General features: G+C 48.1%; 2 protein-coding genes and 1 long non-coding RNA gene across 6 annotated transcripts; 1 reads left to right on the top strand and 2 right to left on the bottom strand.

Annotated features, from left to right (window-relative positions):
* Positions 1–552: 552 nt before the first annotated feature.
* On the bottom strand, positions 553–17,634 carry Znf689 (zinc finger protein 689). 2 transcript variants are annotated; one of them, XR_004386838.1, is made up of 4 exons: positions 17,570–17,634; positions 17,056–17,188; positions 6,476–6,589; positions 2,640–3,008 (listed from the first exon to the last, which is right to left on the bottom strand). XR_004386838.1 is itself a non-coding variant. In XM_032892570.1 (3 exons), the coding sequence occupies exons 1-3, from the start codon at positions 6,982–6,984 to the stop codon at positions 1,825–1,827; spliced, it is 1,503 nt and encodes a 500-aa protein (XP_032748461.1). In that variant the 5' UTR covers positions 6,985–7,309; the 3' UTR covers positions 553–1,824. The 2 variants fall into 2 exon arrangements, 1 of the variants encoding a protein (XP_032748461.1); XM_032892570.1 differs by lacking the exons at positions 17,056–17,188; positions 17,570–17,634 and adding an exon at positions 6,780–7,309 and having other exon boundaries at positions 553–3,008.
* Positions 17,635–17,667: 33 nt separating this feature from the next.
* Positions 17,668–23,155, top strand: Prr14 (proline rich 14). Of its 3 annotated transcripts, none has more exons than XM_032892573.1 (11): positions 17,688–17,777; positions 18,557–18,628; positions 18,750–18,918; positions 20,032–20,153; positions 20,222–20,411; positions 20,801–20,844; positions 20,984–21,093; positions 21,441–22,210; positions 22,289–22,380; positions 22,617–22,688; positions 22,781–23,155. In XM_032892573.1, the coding sequence occupies exons 2-8, from the start codon at positions 18,606–18,608 to the stop codon at positions 22,016–22,018; spliced, it is 1,236 nt and encodes a 411-aa protein (XP_032748464.1). In that variant the 5' UTR covers positions 17,688–17,777; positions 18,557–18,605; the 3' UTR covers positions 22,019–22,210; positions 22,289–22,380; positions 22,617–22,688; positions 22,781–23,155. The 3 variants fall into 3 exon arrangements, with proteins under 3 accessions (XP_032748465.1, XP_032748464.1, XP_032748463.1); XM_032892572.1 differs by having other exon boundaries at positions 17,692–17,777; positions 18,357–18,628; XM_032892574.1 differs by lacking the exon at positions 18,557–18,628 and having other exon boundaries at positions 17,668–17,777.
* LOC116891477 lies at positions 22,633–24,564 on the bottom strand. Its single transcript, XR_004386839.1, has 2 exons — positions 23,965–24,564; positions 22,633–23,798 (listed from the first exon to the last, which is right to left on the bottom strand). It is a non-coding gene; the product is annotated as an uncharacterized LOC116891477 (long non-coding RNA).
* Between the last annotated feature and the right edge of the window lie 770 nt (positions 24,565–25,334).

The raw sequence follows: 25,334 nt of genomic DNA, 5'->3' as shown, positions 1-25,334 counted from the left end.
GTCACCTTTGGAAATACCACTTTGGTACAGCTGCCCAAGGCGAAAGGTAGTAAAGTTTTTTTTTTTTTTTTTTTGGTTCTTTTTTTCGGAGCTGGGGACCGAACCCAGGGCCTTGCGTTTGCTAAGCAAGCGCTCTACCACTGAGCTAAATCCCCAACCCAGTAGTAAAGTCTTACTGAGCACCTAGCCAGGTGGGTGTCACTTTTCCGGCCATTAGTCAACTGTAGGAAACTCACGTCTACCAGTTCCATGTCCCCCTCTTGCTGCTTGATACCAGCCCCCATTCTTTCTTTTCTTTTTTTTTTTTTAAAGATTTATTTACTATATATGAGTAGTATCCTGTCACTCTCTTCAGACACACCAGAAGAGGTCATCGGATTCCATTACAGATGGTTGTGAGCCACCATGTGGTTGCTGGGAACTGAACCCAGGTCCTCTGGAAGAGCAGTGGGTACTCTCAACCGCTGAGCTGTCTCTCCACCCCCCATTTTTTCTTAAATAAACCTCTCACTGTACTGTGCTGGATACCCAGCCTGAATCAACTTTCCAAAAGTGGTGATTTGGTTTTATTACATCTTTAAAAAGAAAGGTAAGAGTGTTTAGAGGTCTGAAACTGGGACTGGAGAGATGGCTCAGAGGTTAAGAGCACTAACTGCTCCTCCCTAGGTCCTGAGTTCAATTCTCAGCAAGCACATGGTAACTCATAACGATCTGAAATGAGATCTGGTGCCCTTTTCTGCCCATGCAGGCAAAGCATTATATACACAATAAATAAATCTTAGAGGTCTGAAACCCAACAATCACAGTGGAATCACCCCCAAGTCAGTGTAACCTAGAGTAGTTAAGACTGGAGGGGTACACAATGCAGAGTGTGATACTCTGTTGTTTCTGTATGATCCCTAAGAAGAGACAGATTTAACTTGTGGGAACTAAGAACCACTCCTCCAAAAATGACTGGGAGCTGGAGAAATGGCTCACTGGTTAAGAGCTCTGGCTGCTCTTCCAGAAGACCTGGGATTCAATTCCCAGCACATGGTGGTTCACAACCATCTGTAACTCCAGTTCCAGGGTCTCTGATGCTCTCATCTGTCCTCCTTTTGGTACCTGGACCAACCATGGCATATAGATATACATGTAGGCAAAACATAAAAATAGTTCAAATATGTACATACTCCTTAAAAAAAGAACCATTGACCAGATGTGGTAGCAGATGTGTTCAGATTACTCAGAAGACTACAGTGGGGGAATCACTGAACCCCACAAGTGGGGGAACCCCCCCACACACACACACAAACCTGGGCACAAAATAAAGTGATTAGGTTTCCTACGAGCTCCTGTGGGTAGAATACTGAATGCACTGTAGGCCGGGTTTACCGTGGAGAACGCAATAAGCAGCCTTCCAAAACTGAACGCCACTCACAAGGAGGGAGTGAACTCCAGTCAGTTTTCAGAAATAGCCAATTACTTGGCAGAAGTGTTGCAAATATGGAGCCAAATTCAGGTTTTCCACATGATAGGGAGATAGAGGCAGAGCAGGGAAGATTCTGCCTCTATAAATGAGATTCTCCTGAGTGAAGGTAATCTGTATACACAAAGAAGGCCCTAAAAGAGACTGCGAGAAGAACACACCCACATCATTTTAAGACAAGTTAGCTCGGAAAACTTTAATCAAATGGCATCATGTCTCCTGATAACTGTTTCAGACATGCTATAGGGCAGCCAGTGTGGTGGAGTTCAGGGTGTGGAGCAGGGGGCCAGGGCTTTAGGTCTGCTCCTCTGAGTTTTGCACCCCCCATAAAGTGACTTTCCATAATCTTTGTCATGCTAAAGAGCACTGCTCCTCTGGTTGGGCCCTCCTATAAGAGGTCTAGGGCTGCCATTGTGGGTGTTGGGGCAGCACTTGTGGACAGCCAGGGACCACCTCTGGCGGAAGCACCTGCCACACTCAAGGCAAGGGAAAGGCTTCTCCCCAGTGTGCAGAAGCTGGTGCTGAGCCAAGTGGCTCCACTGGGCAAAGCGTTTGGAGCAAAGGTCACAGGCATATGGCCGCTCTCCTGAGTGCACACGCCGATGACTGGCCAGCAGCGAGGGATAGGCAAAGCGGCGGCCACAGTCATCGCAGGCATGCAGCTTCTCCTCTGTGTGGGTGCTGCGATGGATGGCCAAGGAGCCGCTCCTTCGGAAGGCACGTCCACAGTCTGGGCAGGGGTAGGGTTTCTCGCCTGTGTGCAAAAGCTGGTGCTGGAGCAGGGTGCTGCGCTGAGAGAAGCGGGCTTCACAGTGCTCACAGGCATAGGGCCGCTCCCCAGAGTGCACACGCCGGTGGCTAACCAGGCGAGAGGAAGAGGAGAAACGCCGCTCACAGTCAGGACACGGGTAAGGCTTCTCTCCAGTGTGGATGCGCTGGTGGATGACCAGGGCAGTGCGCTGGCGGAAACGACGGCTGCACTCTAGGCAGGTGTAGGGCTTCTCTCCTGTGTGTGTCCGTTGGTGGATAGCGAGCAGAGATGGATAGGCGAAGCGACGCCCGCAACTAGGGCACTGATGAGGCTTCTCACCGGTGTGCGTGGTCCGGTGATTGGCCAAGGACCGGCTCCGTCGAAAGCAGCGGCCACAGTCAGGGCAGTGGTAGGGCTTCTCTCCTGTGTGTATGACTTGGTGCTGAGACAGGTTTTTCCTCTGGGAAAAACGTTTGCCACACTGGTCACAAACGTAAGGGCACTCACCAGAGTGTGCCCGCCTGTGACTGACCAACAGGGATGGGTAGGAAAAGCGGCGCCCACAATCCGGGCAGGGATAGGGTTTCTTCAGATTCTGGGCGCACTTGTGGCTCTCCAGGGCGGGGAGGTCAGGGAAGGTACAGCCACAGTCAGGGCAGATGGGGCCGCCGGATGTCTGCCTGGGAATCAGCCGGGGTTTGCTGGGCTTCCGCCCTCGTTTCCCCTTTCGGGGTACATCCTTAGGTGGGAATACTTCCTTCTCTTCATTCTTCTGCCTGGTCCTGGTTTCTACCAGAAAACAGAGAATTAGCAAACACTGGACTTCTATGCTTGCCTATTAACAACGTTATTGGTTCCAAGACCAATACACCGAGTGCCTGTTAATTATTAGTTTGAGAGGCAGTTAAGTGTGCTGTGGGAGTATTTAGAGCCCCTCAAGCATTCACATAAACTTTTGTAAAGGATATCAAACTGTCTTTTTTTTTTTTTTTTTATTCTTTTTTTTCCGGAGCTGGGGACCGAACCCAGGGCCTTAAGCGCTAGGCAAGCTCTACCACTGAGCCAATCCCCAACCCCAAACTGTCTTTTAAAACAGTGTTTTGGGGGCTAAGGGTTTGGCTTGGTTGACAGAGTGCTTGCCTGCCTCCTGCACCACATGTAGTGGCCCATGGTGCATCCTTGGTTACACAGCACATCTGAGGCTTTACTAAGATGCAAAAGACAAACAAAAACCTTGAATGTTTTTAGTACTGGGGGGGGGTGTCTCAGGAGTACACAGAAACCTTTGTCCCTACTTTGTAGAAATTTTGTTTCTTCCAATGTTCTGGGTTTTTGTTTTTTCAGTCAGGGTCTCATGTATTCTAGACTGGCCTCCAACCCACTGTGTAACTGAGGGTGACCCTGAGCTTCTTTCTTATCCTGCTGCTTCCACTCCCCAAGGGCTAACAATACAAGAAGGCACCACACCTTCTTTACATGCAGCACTGGGGAGCAAACCCTGAGTTGTGTGAGTGTGAGGCAAGCACTCTACCCAGTGAGCAGCACTCCAAGCCTTCCTTACAGAATTTTATGATGCAGTACAAATATACATGGTTTCCCCATACCTTTCCTACATACAAGATAGCTGCCCCAATGTGGGCTCTGGGACCCAAACTCAGAGCTTCTGGAAAAGCTGCAGGTGTTCTTAACTACTACTCCAGCCCAGAAGCTGCATTTTTAGAAGCACTTCTGTACTGCCTTTATGTCAACTGGACACAGCTGGGATCACCTGGGAAGAGGGAACCTCAGTGGAAGAAATGTCTTCACCAGGTTGGCCTGTGGAGCAGTTTCTAAATTAATGATTGATGTGGGAGTACTCAGCCCATTTTTGGTGCCATTTCTGGACAGCTAAGAAAGCAGGCTTAGCAAACTAAAAGAAGCAAGTCAGTAAGCCATGGTCTCTGCTTCAGTGCCTGCCCTGGACTTCCTTTGATGATATACTGTGATGTGGAAGTGGAAGTGAAAAACCCTTTCCTCCCCAAGCTGCTTTTGGTCATGGTGTTTGCCACAGCAATAGAAACCCTAACTAACACAGAAACTGGTACCAGGAGTGGGGTATTGCTGTTACAAACCTTACTATCTGTTTTGGGGAGGAGTGTGATGTGCTTGCCACAGCAATAGAAGCCCGAACAAATACAGAAACTGGTACCAGGAGTGGGGTATTACTGTGATAAACCTTACTATTTGTTTTGGGGAGGAGTGTGATGGCAAGTTTTGAGCTGGAAAAGCTATTGAGTGCTCAAGGCTCTGTAGGCTATTCTGTGGGAACTTAGAAGATAAAGCTGAGAACAGTGCAGATGGCTGATGCATAGCTTCTAAAGTTGCCCAGTGAAGTTTGAGATGCTCTAAGATTCTTCCAAAGCCATTTATGTGATATATTTTATTAAAAACCACTAAAGGGAAACCTTTGCTTAACTGGGACAATTGATACCATCAGCTGGATCTAAGAAATTGGCACAATTTAAAAAAACAAAACAAAACCCACCAGGATCAGTAAGGATGATACGTCTGGGAGTACCTCCTCTGGATCAGCACACAGAAGCTGTGGTTCATGATGGGGGCAGGGCTGTAGCTCGTGTTGGCAGCTGAACTTACTTATGTGTAAGTTTCCCTGGTTGTATTAGTTTTGAAGGCATAAAGGGTCATGGAGAGCAACTGAGGCTTGGTTCTGTGACAGAAAAGTCCGGACTATTAGTGAATGTATAGCCTCAGTTGAAAAAGAAACCTCAGGATTGAAGGGGTCCTGGAGAAAAATTAAGGCTTGGCACCGTGTGGCAGGGTCAGTGTCTCTAAAGAGATCCCGAGAGAGGCTACTGGTGAACTGTCGCTCCCGTGTTTTGGAGCTAGCGTTACCACAGATGACCACCACTCACAGTAGAGTGGAGCTAGTTTGAGCTTAGGAAACGTGCTCTGTGTGCAGTGGACAGCAGACAAGTGTCACTGGCAAGCCCTCTGGAGCTTAGAAGGTCACCCAGTCTCAGAAGTCTGACACTGAGCTTCAGTTAGACTTCGGGTTTGATTTTACTGTAGCTGTGTCCTGCTTATTACTTCTTGGAATAAAAAAAGTATGTGACTTTTTGTTTGTTTGTTTGTTTGTTTTACAGGAACCCATAGTTAATTTTAAAGAGATTTTGAAGGGGTTGGGGATTTAGCTCAGTGGTAGAGTGCTTGCCTAGCAAGCGCAAGGCCCTGGGTTCAGTCCCCAGCTCCGAAAAAAAAAAAGAGAGAGAGAGAGAGAGAGATTTTGAATATTTTAGAGAAAATTTGAAAGAGACTTTAGCTGTTTTAAGGAGACCCAACTTTTAGAGTGTTTGAATTGAGATCTTGTTTCAACAGGAAACAAAGGTTATGGTGAACAGGGATGTGTTTGTGTGTCAAGCTGACAAGGGGTCAATTGTGCTGGCTTGTTTTATGTCAACGTGAACCAAGCTAGATTCATTTGGGAAGGGGGAACCTAAATGGAGAAAAATGCCTTCACCAGACTGGCCTGCTGTACATTTTCTAAATGAGTGATTGATTAAGATTGATGTGGGAGGGCCCAGCCCACCGTGGGTGGTGCCATTCCTAGGCAGATGCTCCTAGGTGTGTAAGAAGGTAGGGGAGCAAGCCAGGAGGCAGCCTTTCTCATGGCTTTCAGCTTCAGTTCTTGCCTTCACACTCCTGCCCTGCCCTGACTTCCCTCAACTGTTGCATGAAAATGTAAATGAAATCAACCCTCACCTCCCCAAGCTGCTCTAGGTCACGGTGTTTAACACAACATAGAAACTCTGACCAAGACAACTCCCAAATATGCAGCCGCTGGTCATGAGGCACTTTGAGAGAGCTGTGAACAGGGTTAAATCTTGGACTGTAATTCATCCAGTAATTCACAACCCTAGATGCACATTCTAGATGCATATTAACGGGGCATTTTCTTTTTTAAAGTCAAGAGTGAACCAGGGGCTAGAGAGATGTCTCAGTGGTTAAGGACTCTAGTCTTCCCAGGACCAATGGGAATTGTAGGAGTTCAATGGAGGCTAAGTCTCTGATCCTGGGAAGCAGTATCTTTTTCAAAGCCCAGTAATTCATTTATGTCAATGGAGTAACGCCTGTAGTTCGCTTGCCCACAGTACAAGCAACCTGGTTAACTCTCATCAGATCAAAATTTTAGATTGGGTCGACAGTTCAGGGCATTACACAGGAGGGCAGCATGGTCTCCGTGGGTATTTTTCACTCACTTCTCTGGAATGTTACCCATCTCCGGTACTCCTGCGGATCTAGGGCTGCGGGTTCCCAATCATCAGTATTTCGTTCCAACCAGGTGATGAGAGCTGGTTTGGGACCTGCGCATCCTGGGGAAGGAGAACCAGTCAGCGGGCTGGCCTCGAGAGATGATGCTAAAGAATGTATGCCGATGCTGTGTCCCAACCCCGAACAAACCGATCGCAGGTCAGGACCCCGGGATCCCTGCCCCCACTCTACCCCGCCCTCAAGCTCCATCATCCCTTAGGCCCCGCGTAAGCAGATTGGGCCGGGCCTCACCGAGCGCGCCCAGGAGGCCGTAGGTCTCGCGCATCACATCCCGGTACAGAGTCCTCTGCGCGGGCCTCAGACGCCCCCACTCCTCCGAGGAGAAGTACACGGCCACATCCGCGAACTTCAAGGCCCTTGGCCTCCTGCCCCTTCTCCGAGTAGGTCCAACCTCTCCGGGTGCCTGCTCAAGCAGCGGGGCCGAAGGCGGCGCCATTGGACCTGCTCCCCGGCCTTGCCCGGGGCACCGCGTACCCCGAGACTTAGAAGCCCGGCCTTCGGCCGGGAGGAAATCTGAATCGGCTGCCTGAGAGGGGCCGGGCGGCCAGACACAGACCGCCCCGTTATTCAGGGAACTCCTGCTGGAACTTGGGTGAGAAGCACCGGAAGATGCCTTCGGGGAAGATGGCGGCGCCGCTCCTGCACCACCGCTGCCTAAAACACAGGCAGGTTCCAGCTATCGATTTTATTGACCCAAACGCCATGCCGACTTCTTAACCTCCCTGCCCTAAAATGTAATGGCGCGGTGAGATGGCTTCATGCCTACTTTCCTCCTATCTATTGCATTCACTTATTGGTCGGTGGCTGAAGACCGGGCATTCTGATTGGGTATCGGCGAAGGCGGCCCATTTGAATGAAGCCAACGGATTCTTAAGGGCAAGAAGGTGGATGGTGTTTCTAAGCAGGTTGTGAGATGTGTTATGAGTAGAAGACTCTTGTGTTCTCCAATGTTTGTTTGCCCCAGTTGGAGAAGACATTTCTATATGTCTTCCTAGGGACAGTCACACAATGTCAACATGGATTTTTGAATAGCAGCATCCCATGATGATAAAGTTGTCGCAGCCAGGAATTGAGAAGGGAGCAATGAAAATGTTTTGATGCATAAAGGGCACGTCTGGTAAAACTGAATGACTAGAATGGTAAGTTGACTGATCTTGTACCTTGGGCAGCTCCTAAGTAGTCTATAGAAATGAATGACCTACCTTCCAAGGCTGTTTGCTTGTTGCATGGTGGTGAGACTAATAGCGTTGGGCTTACCCTTTTTTTGTACAGCGAAATGCACATTTAAGCTACCAGAGGGAACAAAAGGCAAATGGCTAGCTGATCCTTTTATTTGTAAGGAAGCAGGGAAATCACCTCAATACTGTTGCTTTCCTAAATAATACAGCTGTGTCATCAACACGGTCCAGGATAGCATGGACAACATAGACCCTGTTTTTAACTTTTTTTTTTAAGATTTATGTATTTATTATATGTGAGTACACTGTAGCTGTCTTCAGACACACCAGAAGAGGGCATCAGATCTCATTACAGATGGTTGTGAGCCACCATGTGGTTGCTGGAATTTGAACTCAGAACCTCTGGAAGAGCAGTCAGTGCTCTTAACCACTGAGCCATCTCTCCAGCCCATAGACCCTGTTTTTAAATGAAAAGTATATAGCCCAGTGGTAGGGCATTTGCCTAGCATGCATGGGACCCAACATTCTATAAAGATATTTTTAAAAACAGACAACCAGGACTGGGTATGAAACCAAGCCCTTTAATCCTTTCTGAATAAATACCAGACGACCAACAAGGAGGACTGTTGTGGAGATGTGGAGTGTGGAGATGATTCACACAAGAGGCCACGCCAAGAGTCTGTGCCTTTGAGAGCTAACTAAACACCTGGAGTACTAGAGTAGATGTGTCCGACACCTAATGTCCAGAGACCTTATGAGAATAATTACCACTGTGCCACAGTGCAAAGCCCTGGATTTGATTATCTGTACTACCCCCTCCCCAAAGAGAACTATAACAAAAATCGTAGGAAGGCTGGGCGCGGTGGTACACACCTTTGATTCCCAGCACTTGGGAGGCAAAGGCAGGTGGATCTCTTGAATTTGAGGACATCCTGGTCTACAGAGTGAGTTCCAGGTCCCCCAGGGCTATCTCAAAAACAACCTGCCTTAAGAGAACAAATGAACAACAAAACCCCCACATATCTGGATCAGCTTGTTCAAAATATGTGACTAGACTGAGATCCAAACACGGAATATCATCTCTATGGCACTAGCAACTCTGTGTTGGGAGAAAAGCCTTGTCTGATTTCTCCACAGCTAGAGAAGTGCTCAGTGCTTAAGAGTGCTTGTTCTCACAGAGGACCCAAGTTCTGTATCTAGCACTCACATGATGGCTAACAATCATCTGTAGCTCTAAGCCAAAAATCTGACACTGTATCTTCCAGCAGTAGTAGGTACAACTGTGGTACACAGATATACAGTCAGGCAAAGCACCCATATTCACAAAATAAATATATTTTAAAATATTCAGTCCATCGTTCATGCTCAGTGACTGCCAATGCCTAGAAATGCAAGCTTAGATGTTAACATCCTTTGATTTTACAGACTGCCTGAACTCTGACCTTTGCCTGAGGGGTCACTGCACAATAAACCCAGACAAGGACAAGCAATATCAGTCCTAGGGAGAAGTAGAAAAACTACTTATTAATGAAAACAATACTCGCCTTTTCTTCTTTTCCAGATAGGGCCTCATGTTGTCCAGGCTAGCCTCGACACTCACTATATAGCTGTGGATGACCAAGAACTCTTGGTCCTTCTACCTCTTAACTCCTGCATGCTCAAATTCAGCATCCCCAGTTTTATTTGGTGCTGGGATGAAACCCAGGGCACTCTGCAAACTAGATATCTTAGTCATGGTTTCTATTGCTGTGACCAAACACCATGACCAAAACCCAGCTGGGGGGGAAAGGGTTTAGTCCATCCCATCGTTCCTCATTGAAGGTGGTCAGGACAGGAACTCACGCATGCACTACCACATCTGATTTCACCAAGGTTTTGAGTCTCTTTCTAGTTTTATATCTTACTCTTGCTTTTATAAAACAAGAGTTTGGATCTCTTTTTTGAGGCCAACCTGGTCGACATAGTGATTTTGAGAATAGCCAGGATGATGTAGAAAGAAACTGAAAAGGCCAAAAGAGAAATAGAAAAAAGAAAGAAAATGTCCTTATTGGGTAGCGAGTTGGGCAGCTGTGGGAACCCCGAAGAGCACAGACTTATGTGGGGATCTTTATCCAGAAGCCCCATCTGATACAGGAGAAGCAGCAGTTTTCTATTTAAGGAAGAAGATGAAGACGGCGATGACAATGACAACTGGGTCAGGATACAACAGGAGGAAGTGGTGAAGTGTCCCTGCTCAGACAGCAGGGTATCCTGGGAACTACACAGCTGAGAGGAAGCGTCCTCAGCAGAGGTGTTCCAGCTCCTAGGACAGGGTCTCCCCGCCTGAGCCTCGTGCTATTTTTTCCAGTCTCCCTCCTTCTCTTCTTTGCTTCCTCTGATAAGAGAGTCACACCAAATCATAAAAGAGGCTTGTTGGAAGGGTCCAAAGTGTGGAGGGACAAGTCCAGGAATGGCTGCCTCTACTCCCAGGAGAGGACAGCAGCGAATTGAACAAAGGGCAGGGCTGATACTGGATTTTTTTTTTTTTTTTTAGGGGCAGAGCTTTTCAGGGCAGAGATTTCCAGAGTGAGGACTGGTGGGATTTCCTGCTCTGGGATTGGTAAGTTTTTCACCCCCTACCCTCTGCATCAGGCCTGTAGGTTAGGATGAGACCTTCCTGTGGCAGCTATGACTGAGGGGTCACCACGGCTGAGGTGCTTGGGGAGGCTGGAAAGGAGGAACCATCACCGTGGACAGCTCCTGAGACAGCTGCAGGCTGAGGCAGGAAAGGAGTTGCCGCCACCGTGGACAGCTCCTGTGGAGCTACCTGACAGGCTGCAGGCTGGGGCAGGAAGGAATTTCTGCCATTTTGACAGCTCCTGCAGCCTGCTGCACAGGGAATACAAAAGTCCTCACATCTGAGTCTGACCGAAGCCTCTAGTTAACTGAGATGCAAGAATTAAGATCCACTATAAAAGTCTCTGTCTTTTTCTTTTTCTTTTTTTCAGAGCTGGGGACCGAACCCAGGGCCTTGCGCTTGCTAGGCAAGCGCTCTACCACTGAGCTAAATCCCCAACCCCAAAAGTCTCTGTCTTAGTTTAGGTTTTATTGCTGTGAAGCGGCACCGTGACCATGGCAACTCCTATAAAAGAAAACATTTAACTGGGGCTGGCTTACAGTTCCAGAAGGTTAGTTCATTGACATGATGGCAGGAAGCATAGCAACATAGCAGGCAGACATGGTGCTGGAGAAGTAGTTGAGAGTTCTACTTCTTCATCCAAAGGCAGCAGGGAAAGACTGTAGCACACTGGGTATAAAATTGAGCATATGAGACCTCAAAGCCCACCTTAACAGTGACACACTTCCTCTCACAAGGCCTAATAGTGCCACTCCATATGGAATAACCATTCAAACACTTCAGTTTGTAGGAGCCATTCTTATTCAAACCATCACAGTTGTAGAGGGATTTTAATCCAGCCAAGGTTACCCTGGCTGGAATACAGACATGCCCTTAGCACACAGCTTGAATGCTAAACAGTGAAGGTAAAGTTAGATAGTAGAAAGAAGCACCCATGTTTGAAAGTGACTTTTAACTGAGGGACAGTGATAAGTCAGAGAAATATTTGACAGAATGAGTCAGAGATAGGATACGCCCAACTCACAACAGAACAAGGCAGAAAGGAGGGGTGACTTAAGAAAGCAGGGCAGAGAGAGAAGACAGTTCTACAGGGACAGTTATAGACAGGTTGCAGGGAGAGTGAGAGAAGATTAGAACCAGATTGCCAGAGTTAGTTTGTGACCAAGCAGAGCAATTCAGTCAGCTAGAAAGGGATTTGAGCCAGAGCAGCTGAGTTGAACCAGCCAACAGAGGTCAGAAAGAACAAGAAAGGGTGAGCATATTCAGTAGTAAGTCTCAGAGGCTGAAAACATTCTAGGCCTGAATAACACTGTATGGAGGCTAGAAGCTGTAAGCTTTGGAGAAGACAGTTACATCAGGCAAATAAAAGTTCTTTAATACACAGTTGCCAAAACAGGGAGACATTATTTCTTTTACGTAGATATATCCCAGCCAAGGTCATGTACACCTTTGACCTCAGCACCCAGGAGGCAAAGGTAGGATCTCTGATTCAAATCCAACTTATTTTTTTTGTGTATGTTTGTCTGTGCTGTAGTGTGATTTATTTTATGTGTCTGGCCCTTTAAAGAACCCTGTGCTCTCCTGTGTCAGTTGCCTCTTAGAATTCTGGGAACAGGTTTGGATATAAAAAGATGGTTGGGCAGTAGGAAGTAGGGGAAGTAGGCAGGAGAAGGACACAGGACACTTCCTCTGGGTAGGGTCAGAGAGTAGGAGACTAGATGGCAGTTTAGCCAGGAGAAGATATTGTTAGGAGACAGGAGAAGAACACAGGGATAACTCACAATGTGGTGAATAAAGGAAAAATAAAGGATAAAGGCTACACTGTGCACCACTCACATTCATGCAGTGCCTGGGAAGGCCAGAAGAGGGCATCAGATATCCTGAGCCTGGAGCTGACATGAGTGCTGGGAACTGAACTCAGGTCCTCTCAAGAACAACCAGTGCTCCTACTGCCGAGCCGTCCTCCAGATCCATCCCAGTCCCCACACGCCTCAATCCAGTTTTTACTTCTCAGATGTCAACGGACCTCAGCAATGACCTATGACTTCATTTGCCAAGACTGGTGAAAGGCTTCTCAGCAACCCCTTGGGCTGTGTGTGGCCACTGTGTGACTTTCCTCCTCTTTCAGCTGTGCCTTATAATTTTCCTGGGTACCTTTCTATCTTTTATAAACCTTGACTCTGTTTCATACTGGCTTACCCTGAGATTCTTTTTCTAAAGTGATTTTGGTTTTTGTTGTTTTTGTTTTATAATTCCACTGCCTCAAGGAAGGCTGCCTAGTCATGTACTCAGGAATCAGGTGACTTCACCAGAACCTTCTCCCCATTTAATTTGTAAAATACAGGTGAGGCAGGTACAGGATAGAACGAGGCCTGTCATCGGACAAGAAGGATGGGCAGGAGAAAAGTTTGTAGGAAGAGTAGGAGATGGGAACAGAAGAGTGACGGCTGAGTAGCCGCCAAGAGAGAACATGGAGGCTGACGTTAAGATTCCATGCTGTACCTTTACAGGTTGTTATGAATGTTCTTAAGGGATGGATGTGTACAGGGCTTTGTATGTTTAGGTGGGCAATTCTATCTTATCAATTGGATCTGAGGTTATCATGTTGTGTGTTCTTTCTTGTACTAACTTTAAGTGTAAGAGAGTGTGTGGCGGCAAGAGACACTGGGCCACCACGTAATTGGGGTGTGTGCTTCTGGCAAGATATTTAGCAGATACCTTGGGGCACTGCAGTGCTGGACCTAGAGCGGGATAAAAGACAGCATTTTTATTTTTTATATTTTTACAACAACATGTGTGTATGCATGTGTGTTTTGGTGTGTTTTGTTTGTTTGTTTGCTTTGTTTTGTTTTGGGGGTTAGACATAGAAGAACTTTTCTATTACCTTGTGGGATCCAGGGATCCAACTTAGGTCATCAGTCCCATAAGTAAGTACCACTACCCTCTGAGGTTCCTCTACCATTTTGCTGGCATCTACCCTGAAATTCCTCTTCTGAGAATACATCACAAGAACTGGACATGGTATCCCATGCCTGTAATCACAGCATTCTGGAGGCTAAGACAGGAAAATCTTGAGTCAAGGCCACCTTGGGACAAACAGGGAGAGCCTTTGGAGTGGGGGAGGGGAGCTGGATGCAGAATCTCGAAGGATCCTTATATCTATGTCCTTAGCAGCATTATGTGAAACAGAAGAAGACAGAGTCAACCTACGGCCCATCAGTAGATGATTGTATTATCAAAATAAAATGTACAGCGAGATGTTATCTAGCAGTATCCAAAATAGAACCTAATTTCGACACACACTGAACACTGTGAATACTGTGGACACCAAATGAAATGAGCAGGGACATCCAGCTCTGAGCAACTACTGGATTCTTCAACCTTCTGTTATGACAGTCATTGCTGTTTTAATAAATCCTCTTTCTATATACAAAGACTGTATTCGGGTTCTCCAGAAAAACAGCTTATAGGATGAATATGTTCTATACGAATATATAATCATGTACATATTTATAGAATGAATATGTATGAATAACTTGCAGGCTGTGGTCCCAGCTAATCCAACAATGGCTGCCTATGAATAGAAGGTCCAAGAATCCAGTAATTATGGAGGCCATGAAGCTGGATATCTCAGCAGGTCTGCAGTAGACACCAGAATTCCTAAGAAGTAGGCTCTAGTGCCAATGAAAGAATAGATTTGTTAGTGAGGTTAGAGCAAACAGGCAAAGAGAGCAAGCTTCCTTCTTCCTTGTCCATATATAGTTTTCTAGCAGACGGCATGGCCCAGATTAGAAGTGGATTTTCAAAGCTCAAAAGATCTGGATTAAAAGTGCATCGACCTATTTCAAATATCTGGATTAGAAGTACATCTTTCAACTTCAGATTCAACAAAAATCCCTCACAGGTAGGTATGCCCCTCCATTTGGGGGGTTTAGTTAATTACAGATGTAATTGACAGCCAAGAATAGCCACTGCATAGACATTCACTCATCAGTTCTGTTCTTCTAGATAACCCTGGCTAATACAGCTCCACAGCTACATGCTGTCTCCCAGGCTCTGGTGGCACATGCCTGTAATCCTAGCATTTGAACGGGAGATGGAGAAAATCAGCAAGTCAAGGTCAACTTTCACTACATGCCAAATTTAGGGCTAGCCTGGGCTACATGAGATTCTGTCCAAAACAAACAGACAAAAACATCTGCATCTCCTTTCTCCCTTGGAGCTTTCATTATGCAAACAGGACAAATTTGGCAAAATAGTTGCTTGCCTCCTTGCCATCGTCTTTGTATGACTACAACGACTGGAGTTTTGTGTGGGTTTTTCTCCTCTGTGTGTGTTTTTTTCAGCTAACATTCATGAAAAGTGAGTACTTAGGTCTGTCTGCTAACAAAGGAAACTCTTCCTTAGGAAGGTGTATTTGTCCTGCACAAGAATGGGCCGGGAGGGCTGGGGAGATGGCCCAGCGGTTGAGAGCACTGACTGCTCTTCCAGAGGTCCTGAGTTCAATTCCCAGCCATTACAGATGGCTCACAGCCATTTGTAATGGGATCCGGTGCCCTCTTCTGGTGTGTCTGAAGGCAGCTACAGGGTATTCACATGAAATAAATAAACAAATTAAAAAAAAAAAAAATGGACCCTGAATAGCCTGGCATAGAAGGGCTTCGAGAGTCACTGAGAAAGTGACAGGTACAAAGGACCAGTTAAGGGTGGGAGAAGATGTAAGAGGATTAGGGGAGACAGTAGCCAGAATGCATTACATACATGTGAAATTGCCAAAAACTTAATTCTTCAAAAGTATACTTTTAAAAGTGTGCTTTTTTTTTTTTTTTTTTTTTTGTTCTTTTTTTTTTTGAGCTGGGGACCAACCCAGGGCCTTATGCGCTTCCTAGGCAAGCGCTCTACCACTGAGCTAAATCCCAACCCCAAAAGTGTGCTTTTCTTTACACGTCTGTTTTGCCCATGTGTATGTGTGTGCCCAAGAATGCCTGGTACAGAGGGTAGAAGACAGCACCAGACCCCCTGGAACTCAAAGTTACAGAGCGTTGTAAGCAACCATGTAGGCACTGGGGATCCAACATAGGTCCTCTGCAAGGGCTGCAGGTGTTCTCACCACTGAGATAGCTATCTCCCCAGCTCTAAAGTGTATTTAACAAAAATATGTCGGGGTTGGGGATTTAGCTCAGTAGAGCGCTTGCCTAGCAAGCGTAAGGCCCTGGGTTCAGTCCCCAACTCCGGAAAAAAAAAAAAAGAAAAAGAAAAAAAAAAAAATATGTCATAAATCTTTTTTGTTCTGAGACACGGTTTCGCTGTGTAGCCCAGGCTGTCCTCAGACTCTATTCCCCTGCTTCTGCTTCCCAAGTGCTGGAACTAAAGCAGTGCACCACCACTGCCAGTGTGAGACCATCTTTTTCACCCTTTGCTGAAAAATCAAGTTCCTCACTCATTAACGTTTTGTCACCTTGAAGGAGACAGCTCAGTGGGTAAATGTGCTTGCCACCAAGCCTGACAACCTGAGTCTTATCCCTGGGACCCACATGGTAGGAGAGAAACAACTCTTACATGTTGTCTTCTGATCTCCATTCATGCGCAATGACACATACATGCCCCTATAATGTGATAATGGCATAATGGCATAATGGCACACGGGATGGCTAATCTTGGTTATCAACCTGACTACATTTAGAACTAACTAAAACCCAAGCCAGCATGTCTCCAAACAACAACAACAACAAACTCTTTTAAGGGATTTTTTCTTGGTTGCATTGAGTTATAAGACCCCCTCCATCTGGGCCACTCCTTCTAGTGGCAGCCTACATAAAAGGACACGGAGAAGGACTTCATCTGTCCTGTTCCTGAGCCATCCCTTCACTGATGTTAGAGCCTACTTCTGGATTCTAACACAGACTGAAGACCAGCAGCTCTCCAGGACTTCCCTGGGGCTCCAGCACCAGATGGGACTGCAGAGACATCCAGTCTTCTGAACTGAACAACCAACTGATCCTTGGCCGTTCTGTCAGGAGACGGTCATTGCTGGACTGCTAGAACCACAGCCTGAAAGCCATTCTAATAAGTCCCATATATGTATGTTTTGTTAGAGAGCCCTTAATAATAATACAACACACAAATAAACATACCTCTTTGTATGTTTTTCCAGACAGAGTTTCTTTGTGTAGCCTGTGCTGTCCTAGAACTAGCTCTGTAGACTAGGCTGGCATGGAACTCAGAGATTCACCTGTCTCTGCTTCCTGAGTGCTGGGATTAAAGGTTTATCCCACCACCACTCGGCAACAAACATACTTGTTTTATTGTTTGTTTGGTTTGGTTTTTGTTTTGTTTTTGGAGACAGGGTTCTTGGCTGTCCTGGAACTAAGTCTGTACACCAGGCTGACCTCAAACTCACAAAGATCTGAAAAAACATACTTTTTTAAAAAGTAATTTTTTTTCTTTAAAAAGAGTGATTGAGGAAGACACCCACCAATGGTTTCTGGCCTCTACATACCAACATCAACACAAAGAGAGAGGGGGAGGGATAACAGATAATTCTAGGGAAGTTAGGAGCCTCGGTTAGGTGCACATTCACAGTGCACCGTGTGCAAAATGCCAGTAAATGACTTCCTCCACACCACAGTTCAGCTCCTAACAAAGGGTCCATTGGTGCCGGCTCTCCAAGCATTAGAATTCTACTCCTTATCACTCAGTTCCTAAAGACTACCTGACACCCTGCAGAGGATGCTCCTCTTCCAAGAGTTACTTCAGCCCAGAACAGGAAAGACACTGAACCCGCGCCATGGAACAACCCCAGGTTGGTTCTATTGGTCGCCTTCTGAGTGGCCTGCAGACACTACCTAGGAAGAAAGGAGGAGGGAGAAATGCTAGTGAATAAAGCTCACCGCACCCAGCCTTCTCACCACTTAAGCTATTCCCAGTCTCTCCAGAAATTGAACAGGAAGCTAGAGGCCACATCAGGCTTGGGATCTTCAGATTTTCCGTCCTGCCATCCCGACCCCGGTAGCCTCAATCCTGAGGAACCTAAGAGAATGGGAAATTACCAAGTCCATAGCATTTAATCGATATTCACTGGCGTAGGAACAAGAAAAGAATACGTTAGGTAGAGAAACTTTAGCTTCCCTACACTTGTCCAGATATATCAAGAAACCTGGCATAGTGTTTTTCGGTCGACTAGAGCTAAAACCGGGCTGCCCTCAATTATAATGGCGGTGCAGTACCAATTTAGCTTCTTTGCCCCTAGGTAGTATGGCCGGCAGGAGATTTCACGTAGTTTCTCCTAACCCCGGAAGACCGGGACCGGTGATTGGGCGGTGCCTAAGACACAGAGAAAAAGGCCTCTGACGGTTGGACAGCGCTGTGTAAGGCTGGCTTTAAAGAAGCCGGAGGTGGGAGCTGTTGAAAACCCCGGATCCTTGGAAAGCTGCGGTGAGCGACGCGGGGGAGGGGAGGAGTGGGGGGGACCGGGCTGGAGAGAGGGCAGGGAGGCGGGCGAAGAAAACGTTTGAGCCAACTAACTGGTCCGGGGCGCCCGAGAACGCGGGGCGGGGATCCAAGTAGGGCGGGGGTTTGGGGTGGGATGTTACCGGTGGGCTGGACCTTCTGGGACTGGAGTGAATGGTCTACCAGTTTGACAGTTTATACCCCAGGATCCGGACTGAGTTCGGTGATGAGTTTAGGCCTCCCCCCGGGGAACTTCGTTAAGCCGAAGCTCACAGTGGGAGGAGGGGAGTCGCGCGGCTTCTGATTGGAAGAACCGTGCAGTAGGATTCTTTCCTCAGAGATCCAATTTAGGCGATCTGGTAGGAGGGAGGGCTGTTAGTATGTGGAGTGATTCTTTTGGAGCTCTTGCTTGGTGGGGCAAGGACCACACAGGAATCTAGCGGAAACGGAAGCCTCTCAGGACCGGGATCCCACCGGATCCCAGAGAACCTCAGGGAGGCATCTACAGGGACAAAGGTCCCAGGAGGCTCGACCTGTGGGAGAGCTGTAACCTCCGCAATCCAGTCTCGCGGCAGGTGCCAGGCAGGGCCCGAGTGATCAAGGCGGCTGCAACAGGAGGACCCGGCTCTGAGCGGCCGGTCGGGGGCGCCCTTGGAGGAAGGGCTTGTGCCCTGCCGGGAGCCGCAGGCGGACTATGAAGGGCGGAGTCCCGGGGGAGGAGCTGGCTCTCATTCCCCACTCCCTCGCTCCCCAACTTATCCCAGGCCTCAGCCTGGGATCCCCCAGGGACTCCCCGGAACCGCCGCTTCCCCCATGGATTTGCCTGGGGACTCCAGGTGAGAGCGTACCCCGCCCGCCTGACTTGAGCTCGGGAGACCGGGATGCTGACGGCTGTACCCGATCACAAGAGCCAACAACAGGTTCCGGCAACTGTCTTCTACTTCTTTCACCCTCCAGCCCTTCTACACAGCCAAGCCTGTGCCGTCAGCCTCTAGCTCGAGCATTATGGGAAGCCAGGAGCCCGAAAAGACCGAGGCTGCAGCCTTTGGGGAGCCCTTCATCCCTGGAAAAGGCCTCTCGGAGGGTCCTGGCCGTGGTGCTAGAAGATGTCATGGCTACAAACAGGGTGAGCCCTTTAAGTGAAAGACCACTCCCCCTTCCCTATCCTCCATCCCTGCCCTGGCTTAGTACTCAAGTCGGACCTGCTCCATTAAACCAGCCTTCAAAGCAGCCTCCGTAATGCAAGACTTCATGGTTCGGGGGAATTCGTGTGTCCGTCCAATCACCCCTTCTACCAACTGCATCCTACTGAGTATGAAAAACTCTTCTGACTACGCTGTTATAGTTCTCTTTTGGGTTCTTCTTTCTTCCATCCTACCAACCCCCTGACACTAGATAAAAGAGAAAAAGGATAGAGAGGAAAGAAAGAGATCCCGGAATAAAGGCAGGGGTAGACTACTTTCTGCTGATTAGAGGTGTTGAGTTCCTCGGGGCAAGTTTGATCTTCGCCATCAGGATATCTAATTTCTTCCTGTGAACAATAACAAATATCCAATCAACAAACAGCCCACCCACTCCTGGGGGCATTAGCATTTATATGTCCTCTGAAAGTCCCCAGAATTCCAAATGTCACACAACTGCAGAAACTATCTGCAGCTGACAAAATTACATCCCTGCTGGAGGCAAACCATAGTGAGCTGCTGTGGACAATCTAAAGCAGCCCCATATTCCACACCTGGGATTAAAACAAAAACAAAATATTTGTGTATGTGTTTTTTGTTTTTTTTTTTTTTAAAGAAACCAAAAATCCAAAATTGCCACTTCTCTGTCCTCTTGGGAATCATGCTGTGGTGCCTTTGGCCACAAGGCAGAGATGAGGAAAATGACGCTGTCTTTTATGTCTCTCCAGAGCCTGGGGAGAAGAGTAGATTACTTTCTACACCTGTAGATCCTGACTAACATCTCACCCTTAATTAAGACCAAATCATCTCCTCTATGAATCTGAGTGTATTCTAGCTAAAATCTCTCTCACCTTTGTGGCTAAGGACATAGTGAGACACAGAAGACCCTGTCCAGCCATTCTAGTTTTTGTTGTTGTTTTGTCTTACTGAGACAGGGTCTCACCTTTTAGCCCAAGCTGACCTAGAACTCAGCAATCCTCTTGTGTTGGCCTTACAAATGCTGGGATTATAGCAGTGAGCCCAGTTTTGCTTGCTTCTAACAGCTCTTTCTCCTGTAGGTCCCCCTGGCACACAAAGCAGACGTCCCCAGCCTACTGAATCACAACCATCAGCAGGATTCTGTCTGCACTCAGTCACTCACTTTACCATCCCACCAGGTCAAGTGGTCTTTGGAAGCCAGGCAAGTGTGAAAGGGAAGGGGATAAGCCAAGAAGACAGTTGAGCCCACTGACCTCGTTCTTTCTCTAGGCCTCCTGACCCACTGCATTTGTGCAGAGAACCCTTGAGTCGTATCCGCCAGTCCTCACCCACCTCGAGGATGAGATCAAGGATGGTCCCCGGCCCAGAGGAGAGCCCTTCACAAAAGACAGACCAGGTCCCCCAGCCCACCCTGGTGGTGGTACTGAAAGACATTGCCAGTGCCAGACAACCAGTTGAGGTATAAGAAAGTACAGTGAAGACATCTGGGTCCAGCTAGGGCAAGCTTGGGACTGGGGGTGGATTTCTGTAAAGGCCAAGACAACTGTTTTTGTTTGTTTGTTTGTTTTGTTTGTTTTGTTTTGTGGAGACCAGGTCTCAATATATAGACTTGGGTGGCCTAGAACTTGCTATGTAGACTAGGCTTTTCAAGTACTGGGATAAAGGCATGTGCCACTACCCCAATGACAACAAAATTTTATGTGGTAGACACTATTTAAATAAAGGAAATAAGAAAAGCCTCTTGTGTACAACCAAGCAGATATCTGGGGAATGAATTAGGACACAGGAGCTGGGGAAGCCAAAGATGGCTTCCTGCTTTTTCAAAACACCTCTCCTGTTTATATACAGGGTTTTGCTGAAGATCAGCCCAACCTCATTGTCCCAGCACAAAGGTGAGAAGGTGGGGAAGGGATTATCAAAGCTATCAAGCTGAGGGCATCTTCAGGAGCCCTAGGAGCCAGGGGAAGCACTGGCGTAGAAGGGCTCTGGACTTGGAAGCACCTCCAACTCTTACCTTTCCCTTCACCCCAGAGCTGAGCCTGTGACAAAAGCTGGTCAGCCAATGCCTATACCCAGTGACCTAGAACCCCCATGTCAACTGTCCACTCTGCCTGCAGATCCTCCAGAGAGCCCAGTACCGGGTAAGGACTTGAATAGAAGAATGAGACTTAAGAGTTGCCACTGTGAGCTTGAAACATCAGGAGCAGAACTATGGGTGGGGCTTAGCTAGCTCCCAGGGCAGAGTGGGATGTATAAAACTGAGATCTGCGCCTCGGGGGTTGAGGAGTTCTGGTTTTGCGTTGCAGGACTAGGGATCAAATCCAGGGCTTAGGGCATTAGGCAATCCTATTACAGCATTTTAGGGGCAGGTTCACTCCTCTAGAGACAGATTAGTGTTTGGGGGAAGAGACTGGGGCTTATGAGGTGATGCTTTAATCACCTGAGGGTGAGGAATGTCCCCATTACTCTCTCCTTTCTTCAACTGCAGAGCCTGCTCTGGAGACCCCACTGACCCCAACATCGTCCAGCCTTTTACGCCCCCGTCTCAGTCCCTGGGGCTTGGCCCCTCTCTTCCGTTCCGTCCGATCAAAGCTTGAAAGCTTTGCTGATATCTTCCTCACACCCAACAAAGCGCCACAGCCTCCACCCCCTCCACCTCCCATGAAACTGGAGTTGAAGATTGCCATCTCGGAGGCTGAGCAGTCCAAGGCTACTGAGAAAATGACATCTGTCAGCCCCCGGCCCCCTATCCGCCAGTGGCGGACTCAGTGCAATTCCCCAGCACCTGTTCCTAAGTTATCTCTGGGACGAAGCTATTCCTGCCCTGATCTAGGGCCCCCTGACCCAGGTAGCTGGCCTCCTGTTCCAGCCCAGTCAAGCCAGTCCAGGCCCCGGAGACATACTGTGGGTTGTGGGGAGATGGCCCGGACCCCACCACTTCCTCGGCCCTGTCTCCGGAAAGAGGTCTTCCCTCTTGGAGGAGTGGGAGTCTCACCTTCTCTTGCTACATCTTGTTCAGCCAATGCCTCTGCTTCCTTCTTCTGCGAGCCAGCCGAACCCAGGTAGTGCTCTTAATAGCCCCTCTGGAAGTCTGGCCTCAGGCTGAGCCTCCTTGCTCAGTAGTCACTGACAGAAGACAGGTGTGTTGCTGTGCATTCCTTTGTCCTGACTATTAACCATCTCTACAGATTAGGCTCAACGAAGGGGAAGGAGTTAAGAGCGTCGAAAGACAAGGTGGTTTCTGATCCAGAGAAGAAGGTAATGAATGAATAGATACAGGAGCCAGCTGAGGCCTCAGCCCATGCCTTTCTTTCACCCTCTGCCCAATCTTTGCAGACCCTGGGGAAGGTTTCTAGATTCAGAATACGGAGGACACCTGTCCGTCTACAACCAAACCTTACACCAATGGGACTGCCTCGACCAATCAGGTAAGAGGCTCAGATAGCCGGAAGCTCCCTTGACCAACTAGGTAATATTCCCATTCCTGAAGTATAGCTTTATCTCCTCTCAGGAAGCATAGGAACCTGGAAGATTAAATTTGGCATGGACATGGCTTGTGCTTAGAACTTCAACTATCACTTCTGATTGGCCCAGAAACCAAAATTCCCATCAGCCCACAGGTATTGCCTATGCTTTCCAGTCAGTGCCTTTGCTCTGTTTCCAGGTTGAATAAGAAGGAGTTCACATTGGAAGAAATTTATACCAATAAGAATTACCAATCACCCACAGCCAGAAGGTGAGGAACTTGGAAGGTCTGAGGGCAGGAGAGGGTTGTTTGAACCAGGGAGGAGAATCCTGCTAAAGATCGCTTCTCCCTGCCTGACCCAGGACCTTTGAGACCATCTTTGAGGAACCACAGGAACGCAATGGAACTCTGATTTTTACCAGCTCTAGGAAGCTCCGAAGGGCAGTAGAGTTTCGGGACAGTAGCCTTCCTCGATCCCGGCGACCATCACGAGGGGTCCGCACTGCAGCCAGCAGAACCCTTACTCCCAACCTGGCACCCAGCCAGGATGTGGGATCTCTACTGCAAGAACGGCTGAAGGAGCTAGATGCCTTGCTCCTAGAGGAGGAGATAGACAGGGAACACCCTTGTCACCTCTAGGAGCTCCAACTGTTTGTCCATCCGTCCTTTAGGGAGGGGAGAAATCTCTGAATCAATTGTATTTTTTTTCTCTATATTTCTATAAAGTTTTCAATATATGTTTCTGACTCCTTTGTGTCTCCAGCAGAGTTTGAGATCAATTAGTTATACTAGCTGATGTTTTTATGTTGTTCACCCAAGGAGTAGAGGTGGGGAGCAGTATCAGAAAAAAGGGTTGCAAAAAAAGGAAATGGAGTGGTCACTGGAGATTGCCCACCCCACTCTCCTGGCAGTGCTGGGGGATCAAACCTAGAATCTTGTATATACTACCTCTGAGCTACATCCCCAATTCAGAGATAACACTCTTGGGAACTCTTTTATGGGGTGATACGTATGCCAAGGATACACAACTCATTTATATCATAGAAAGTAAAAGGCTTTGGACCAGATTAAGGCCTTGATCAAGATGGTCTTTAATTCTTCCCAAATGCTGTAATCACCCACTTAGGACAACCTATCATAGACATTTGACCAGCATAAGCCCTATTAGGGAATTTTATCACCTTACTATATAGACCAGAAAACAAGGTTTGTCAAGGAAACGTCCACATTAACAGCCAGGGACTGTGAGGTGGCTCAGCTGATGAGCATAGTAACCAGAAGTCGATCCCCAACACCCAGGAAAATGTTGAAAACGCCACAAAGTTGTCCTCTGGTCTCAGCATGCATGTAATGGCACTCGCACCCCCACATATTTCATGCCTACACAATAATAATACATTAAACAAAAAAAATCAGAGACCAGAGCGGTATAACGTAAGCGCTGCAGATGGTAGCACAGTGGCTAGGCCCTTCACTCTGGAGTTAGAATCCTGGCAGTTTGACAGCAGATACCCTTAGTAAAATGGATCGAATAGCAAATATTTACCTCGGAACTCATTACCAAATGAATTAATGCGAGAGAGTAATCCGCACTCGAGTGCAAAGTGTTTATTATTGTTGAGCACTGGAAGGGAAGGCCACCGCTCCAACCCCGCAGGAACAAGAGCTTGGTCTCCGCCCTACCGCTGACTAGGTATGCTCCGACGCTACCGTTGACCAATCCGCCCAAAGATGGGCAGAAGGCGTTAGCGCCCTGCGCTTGCGCAAAATACCAACTGGCAAAAGGCAGACCCTACACATCACAGAAGCACACCTAGGACAGCCTAACGCCTACCAGTGGTCCGCCTCCTCTTACTCCAGGCACCACCTCCCAGTGCCTCGCCTGTCGCCGTCAGTAGATGGCCAATAAACGAAGAGCAGGAAGAGGCGGGTGGCCTAAGAGATCACTCCAAACACCTAGTTCGGACCAGTCCAGTCACAAGACCTGGGGAGGGCGGGGCTAACCTGACAACCCAATCCAAGATTTGAAGGCGGTTACATCCGGCACTTCCGCGACTTTGACTCCGCCCTTTGCATTGACGTATACTTGCCAACCTATAAACGCCTGAGTCTCGGAGGGGGGGGAAGGAGGCGGAGAGAGGAAGGAGGCGTTGGCTGAGGAGGAAGAGGGAGGAGGGGCAGGGAAGTTCTGGTGGAGAAGAAGGCGAAGACTCCCAAGAAGACAACAGGAGGATACGGTGGAGTTCCTCGCTGCCCAGCGGCCTTTCCGGATCCTTCTATATACAAGCCAGTTAGGAACGGAGGAAAGGAGGAAGAGTCTTTTATGTCGGAGGACAGAGAGAGAAGCTCTATCCGTCACCGTTGCCTCACATCCGGGACTTTGGAAGGCAGGCTCCGCCCCCTTGCACCTTTCAAGGCTACAAGAGGCGTAGACCTCTTTAAATCTCCTTAAAGGGGTGGGTACCGAACTCGGCCGACTCCAACGCCAGCCTTAAAGGGGAAAGCAGCCGAAGCTGACAAACAACTCCTGTTGGAAGAACTGGGACAAGCGGAGTTTTTCTACCTCCTGTCCCACGCAAGAAGTTCATTAAATTCATCTTAAAGGGGAAGTGACAGCTTGTGAAGAGCTAGAAACTTAACTACGATCTCTTCAAAGGAACAGCTCGCTGTTTGAAGGCCTCTGGACTCTTTAAAGGGGTGGCCTCTTTCAGCCGGAGGACTTAAGACACTTTTAAAGGGGAGGTCGAGCTTTCCGCCCCTTTTAAAGGGGTGGTCCTTCCTCTTCCTCTGGGAGACTTGCCTCGACCCCTGGCACGGGGCCGCCACCGCACTAGACCAGCCGGACACAGTGGAGTCGTCTTAAAGGGGCCGGGGGCTGGACAATTTGAGGCCTCGCCTTAAAGGGACGGCCGCCCA

Source organism: Rattus rattus, chromosome 2, assembly GCF_011064425.1.
Source record: "Rattus rattus isolate New Zealand chromosome 2, Rrattus_CSIRO_v1, whole genome shotgun sequence".
Taxonomy (NCBI): Eukaryota; Metazoa; Chordata; class Mammalia; order Rodentia; family Muridae; genus Rattus; species Rattus rattus.
Note: the sequence above shows the minus strand (reverse complement) of the source record. Positions and strands in the feature narration are given on the sequence as shown.

Coding starts and splice junctions, on each gene's coding strand:
- Znf689 (XM_032892570.1), bottom strand. CDS start 6,984: ATGGCGCCGCCTTCGGCCCCGCTGCTTGAGCAGGCACCCGGAGAGGTT. Junction 6,590..6,779: donor CGGCCTCCTGGGCGCGCTCG/GTGAGGCCCGGC, acceptor CTCCTTCCCCAG/GATGCGCAGGTCCCAAACCA. Junction 3,009..6,475: donor ATGGGTAACATTCCAGAGAA/GTGAGTGAAAAA, acceptor GTTTTCTGGTAG/AAACCAGGACCAGGCAGAAG.
- Prr14 (XM_032892573.1), top strand. CDS start 18,606: ATGGATTTGCCTGGGGACTCCAG. Junction 18,919..20,031: donor ATGTCATGGCTACAAACAGG/GTGAGCCCTTTA, acceptor TTTCTCCTGTAG/GTCCCCCTGGCACACAAAGC. Junction 21,094..21,440: donor TCCAGAGAGCCCAGTACCGG/GTAAGGACTTGA, acceptor CTTCAACTGCAG/AGCCTGCTCTGGAGACCCCA.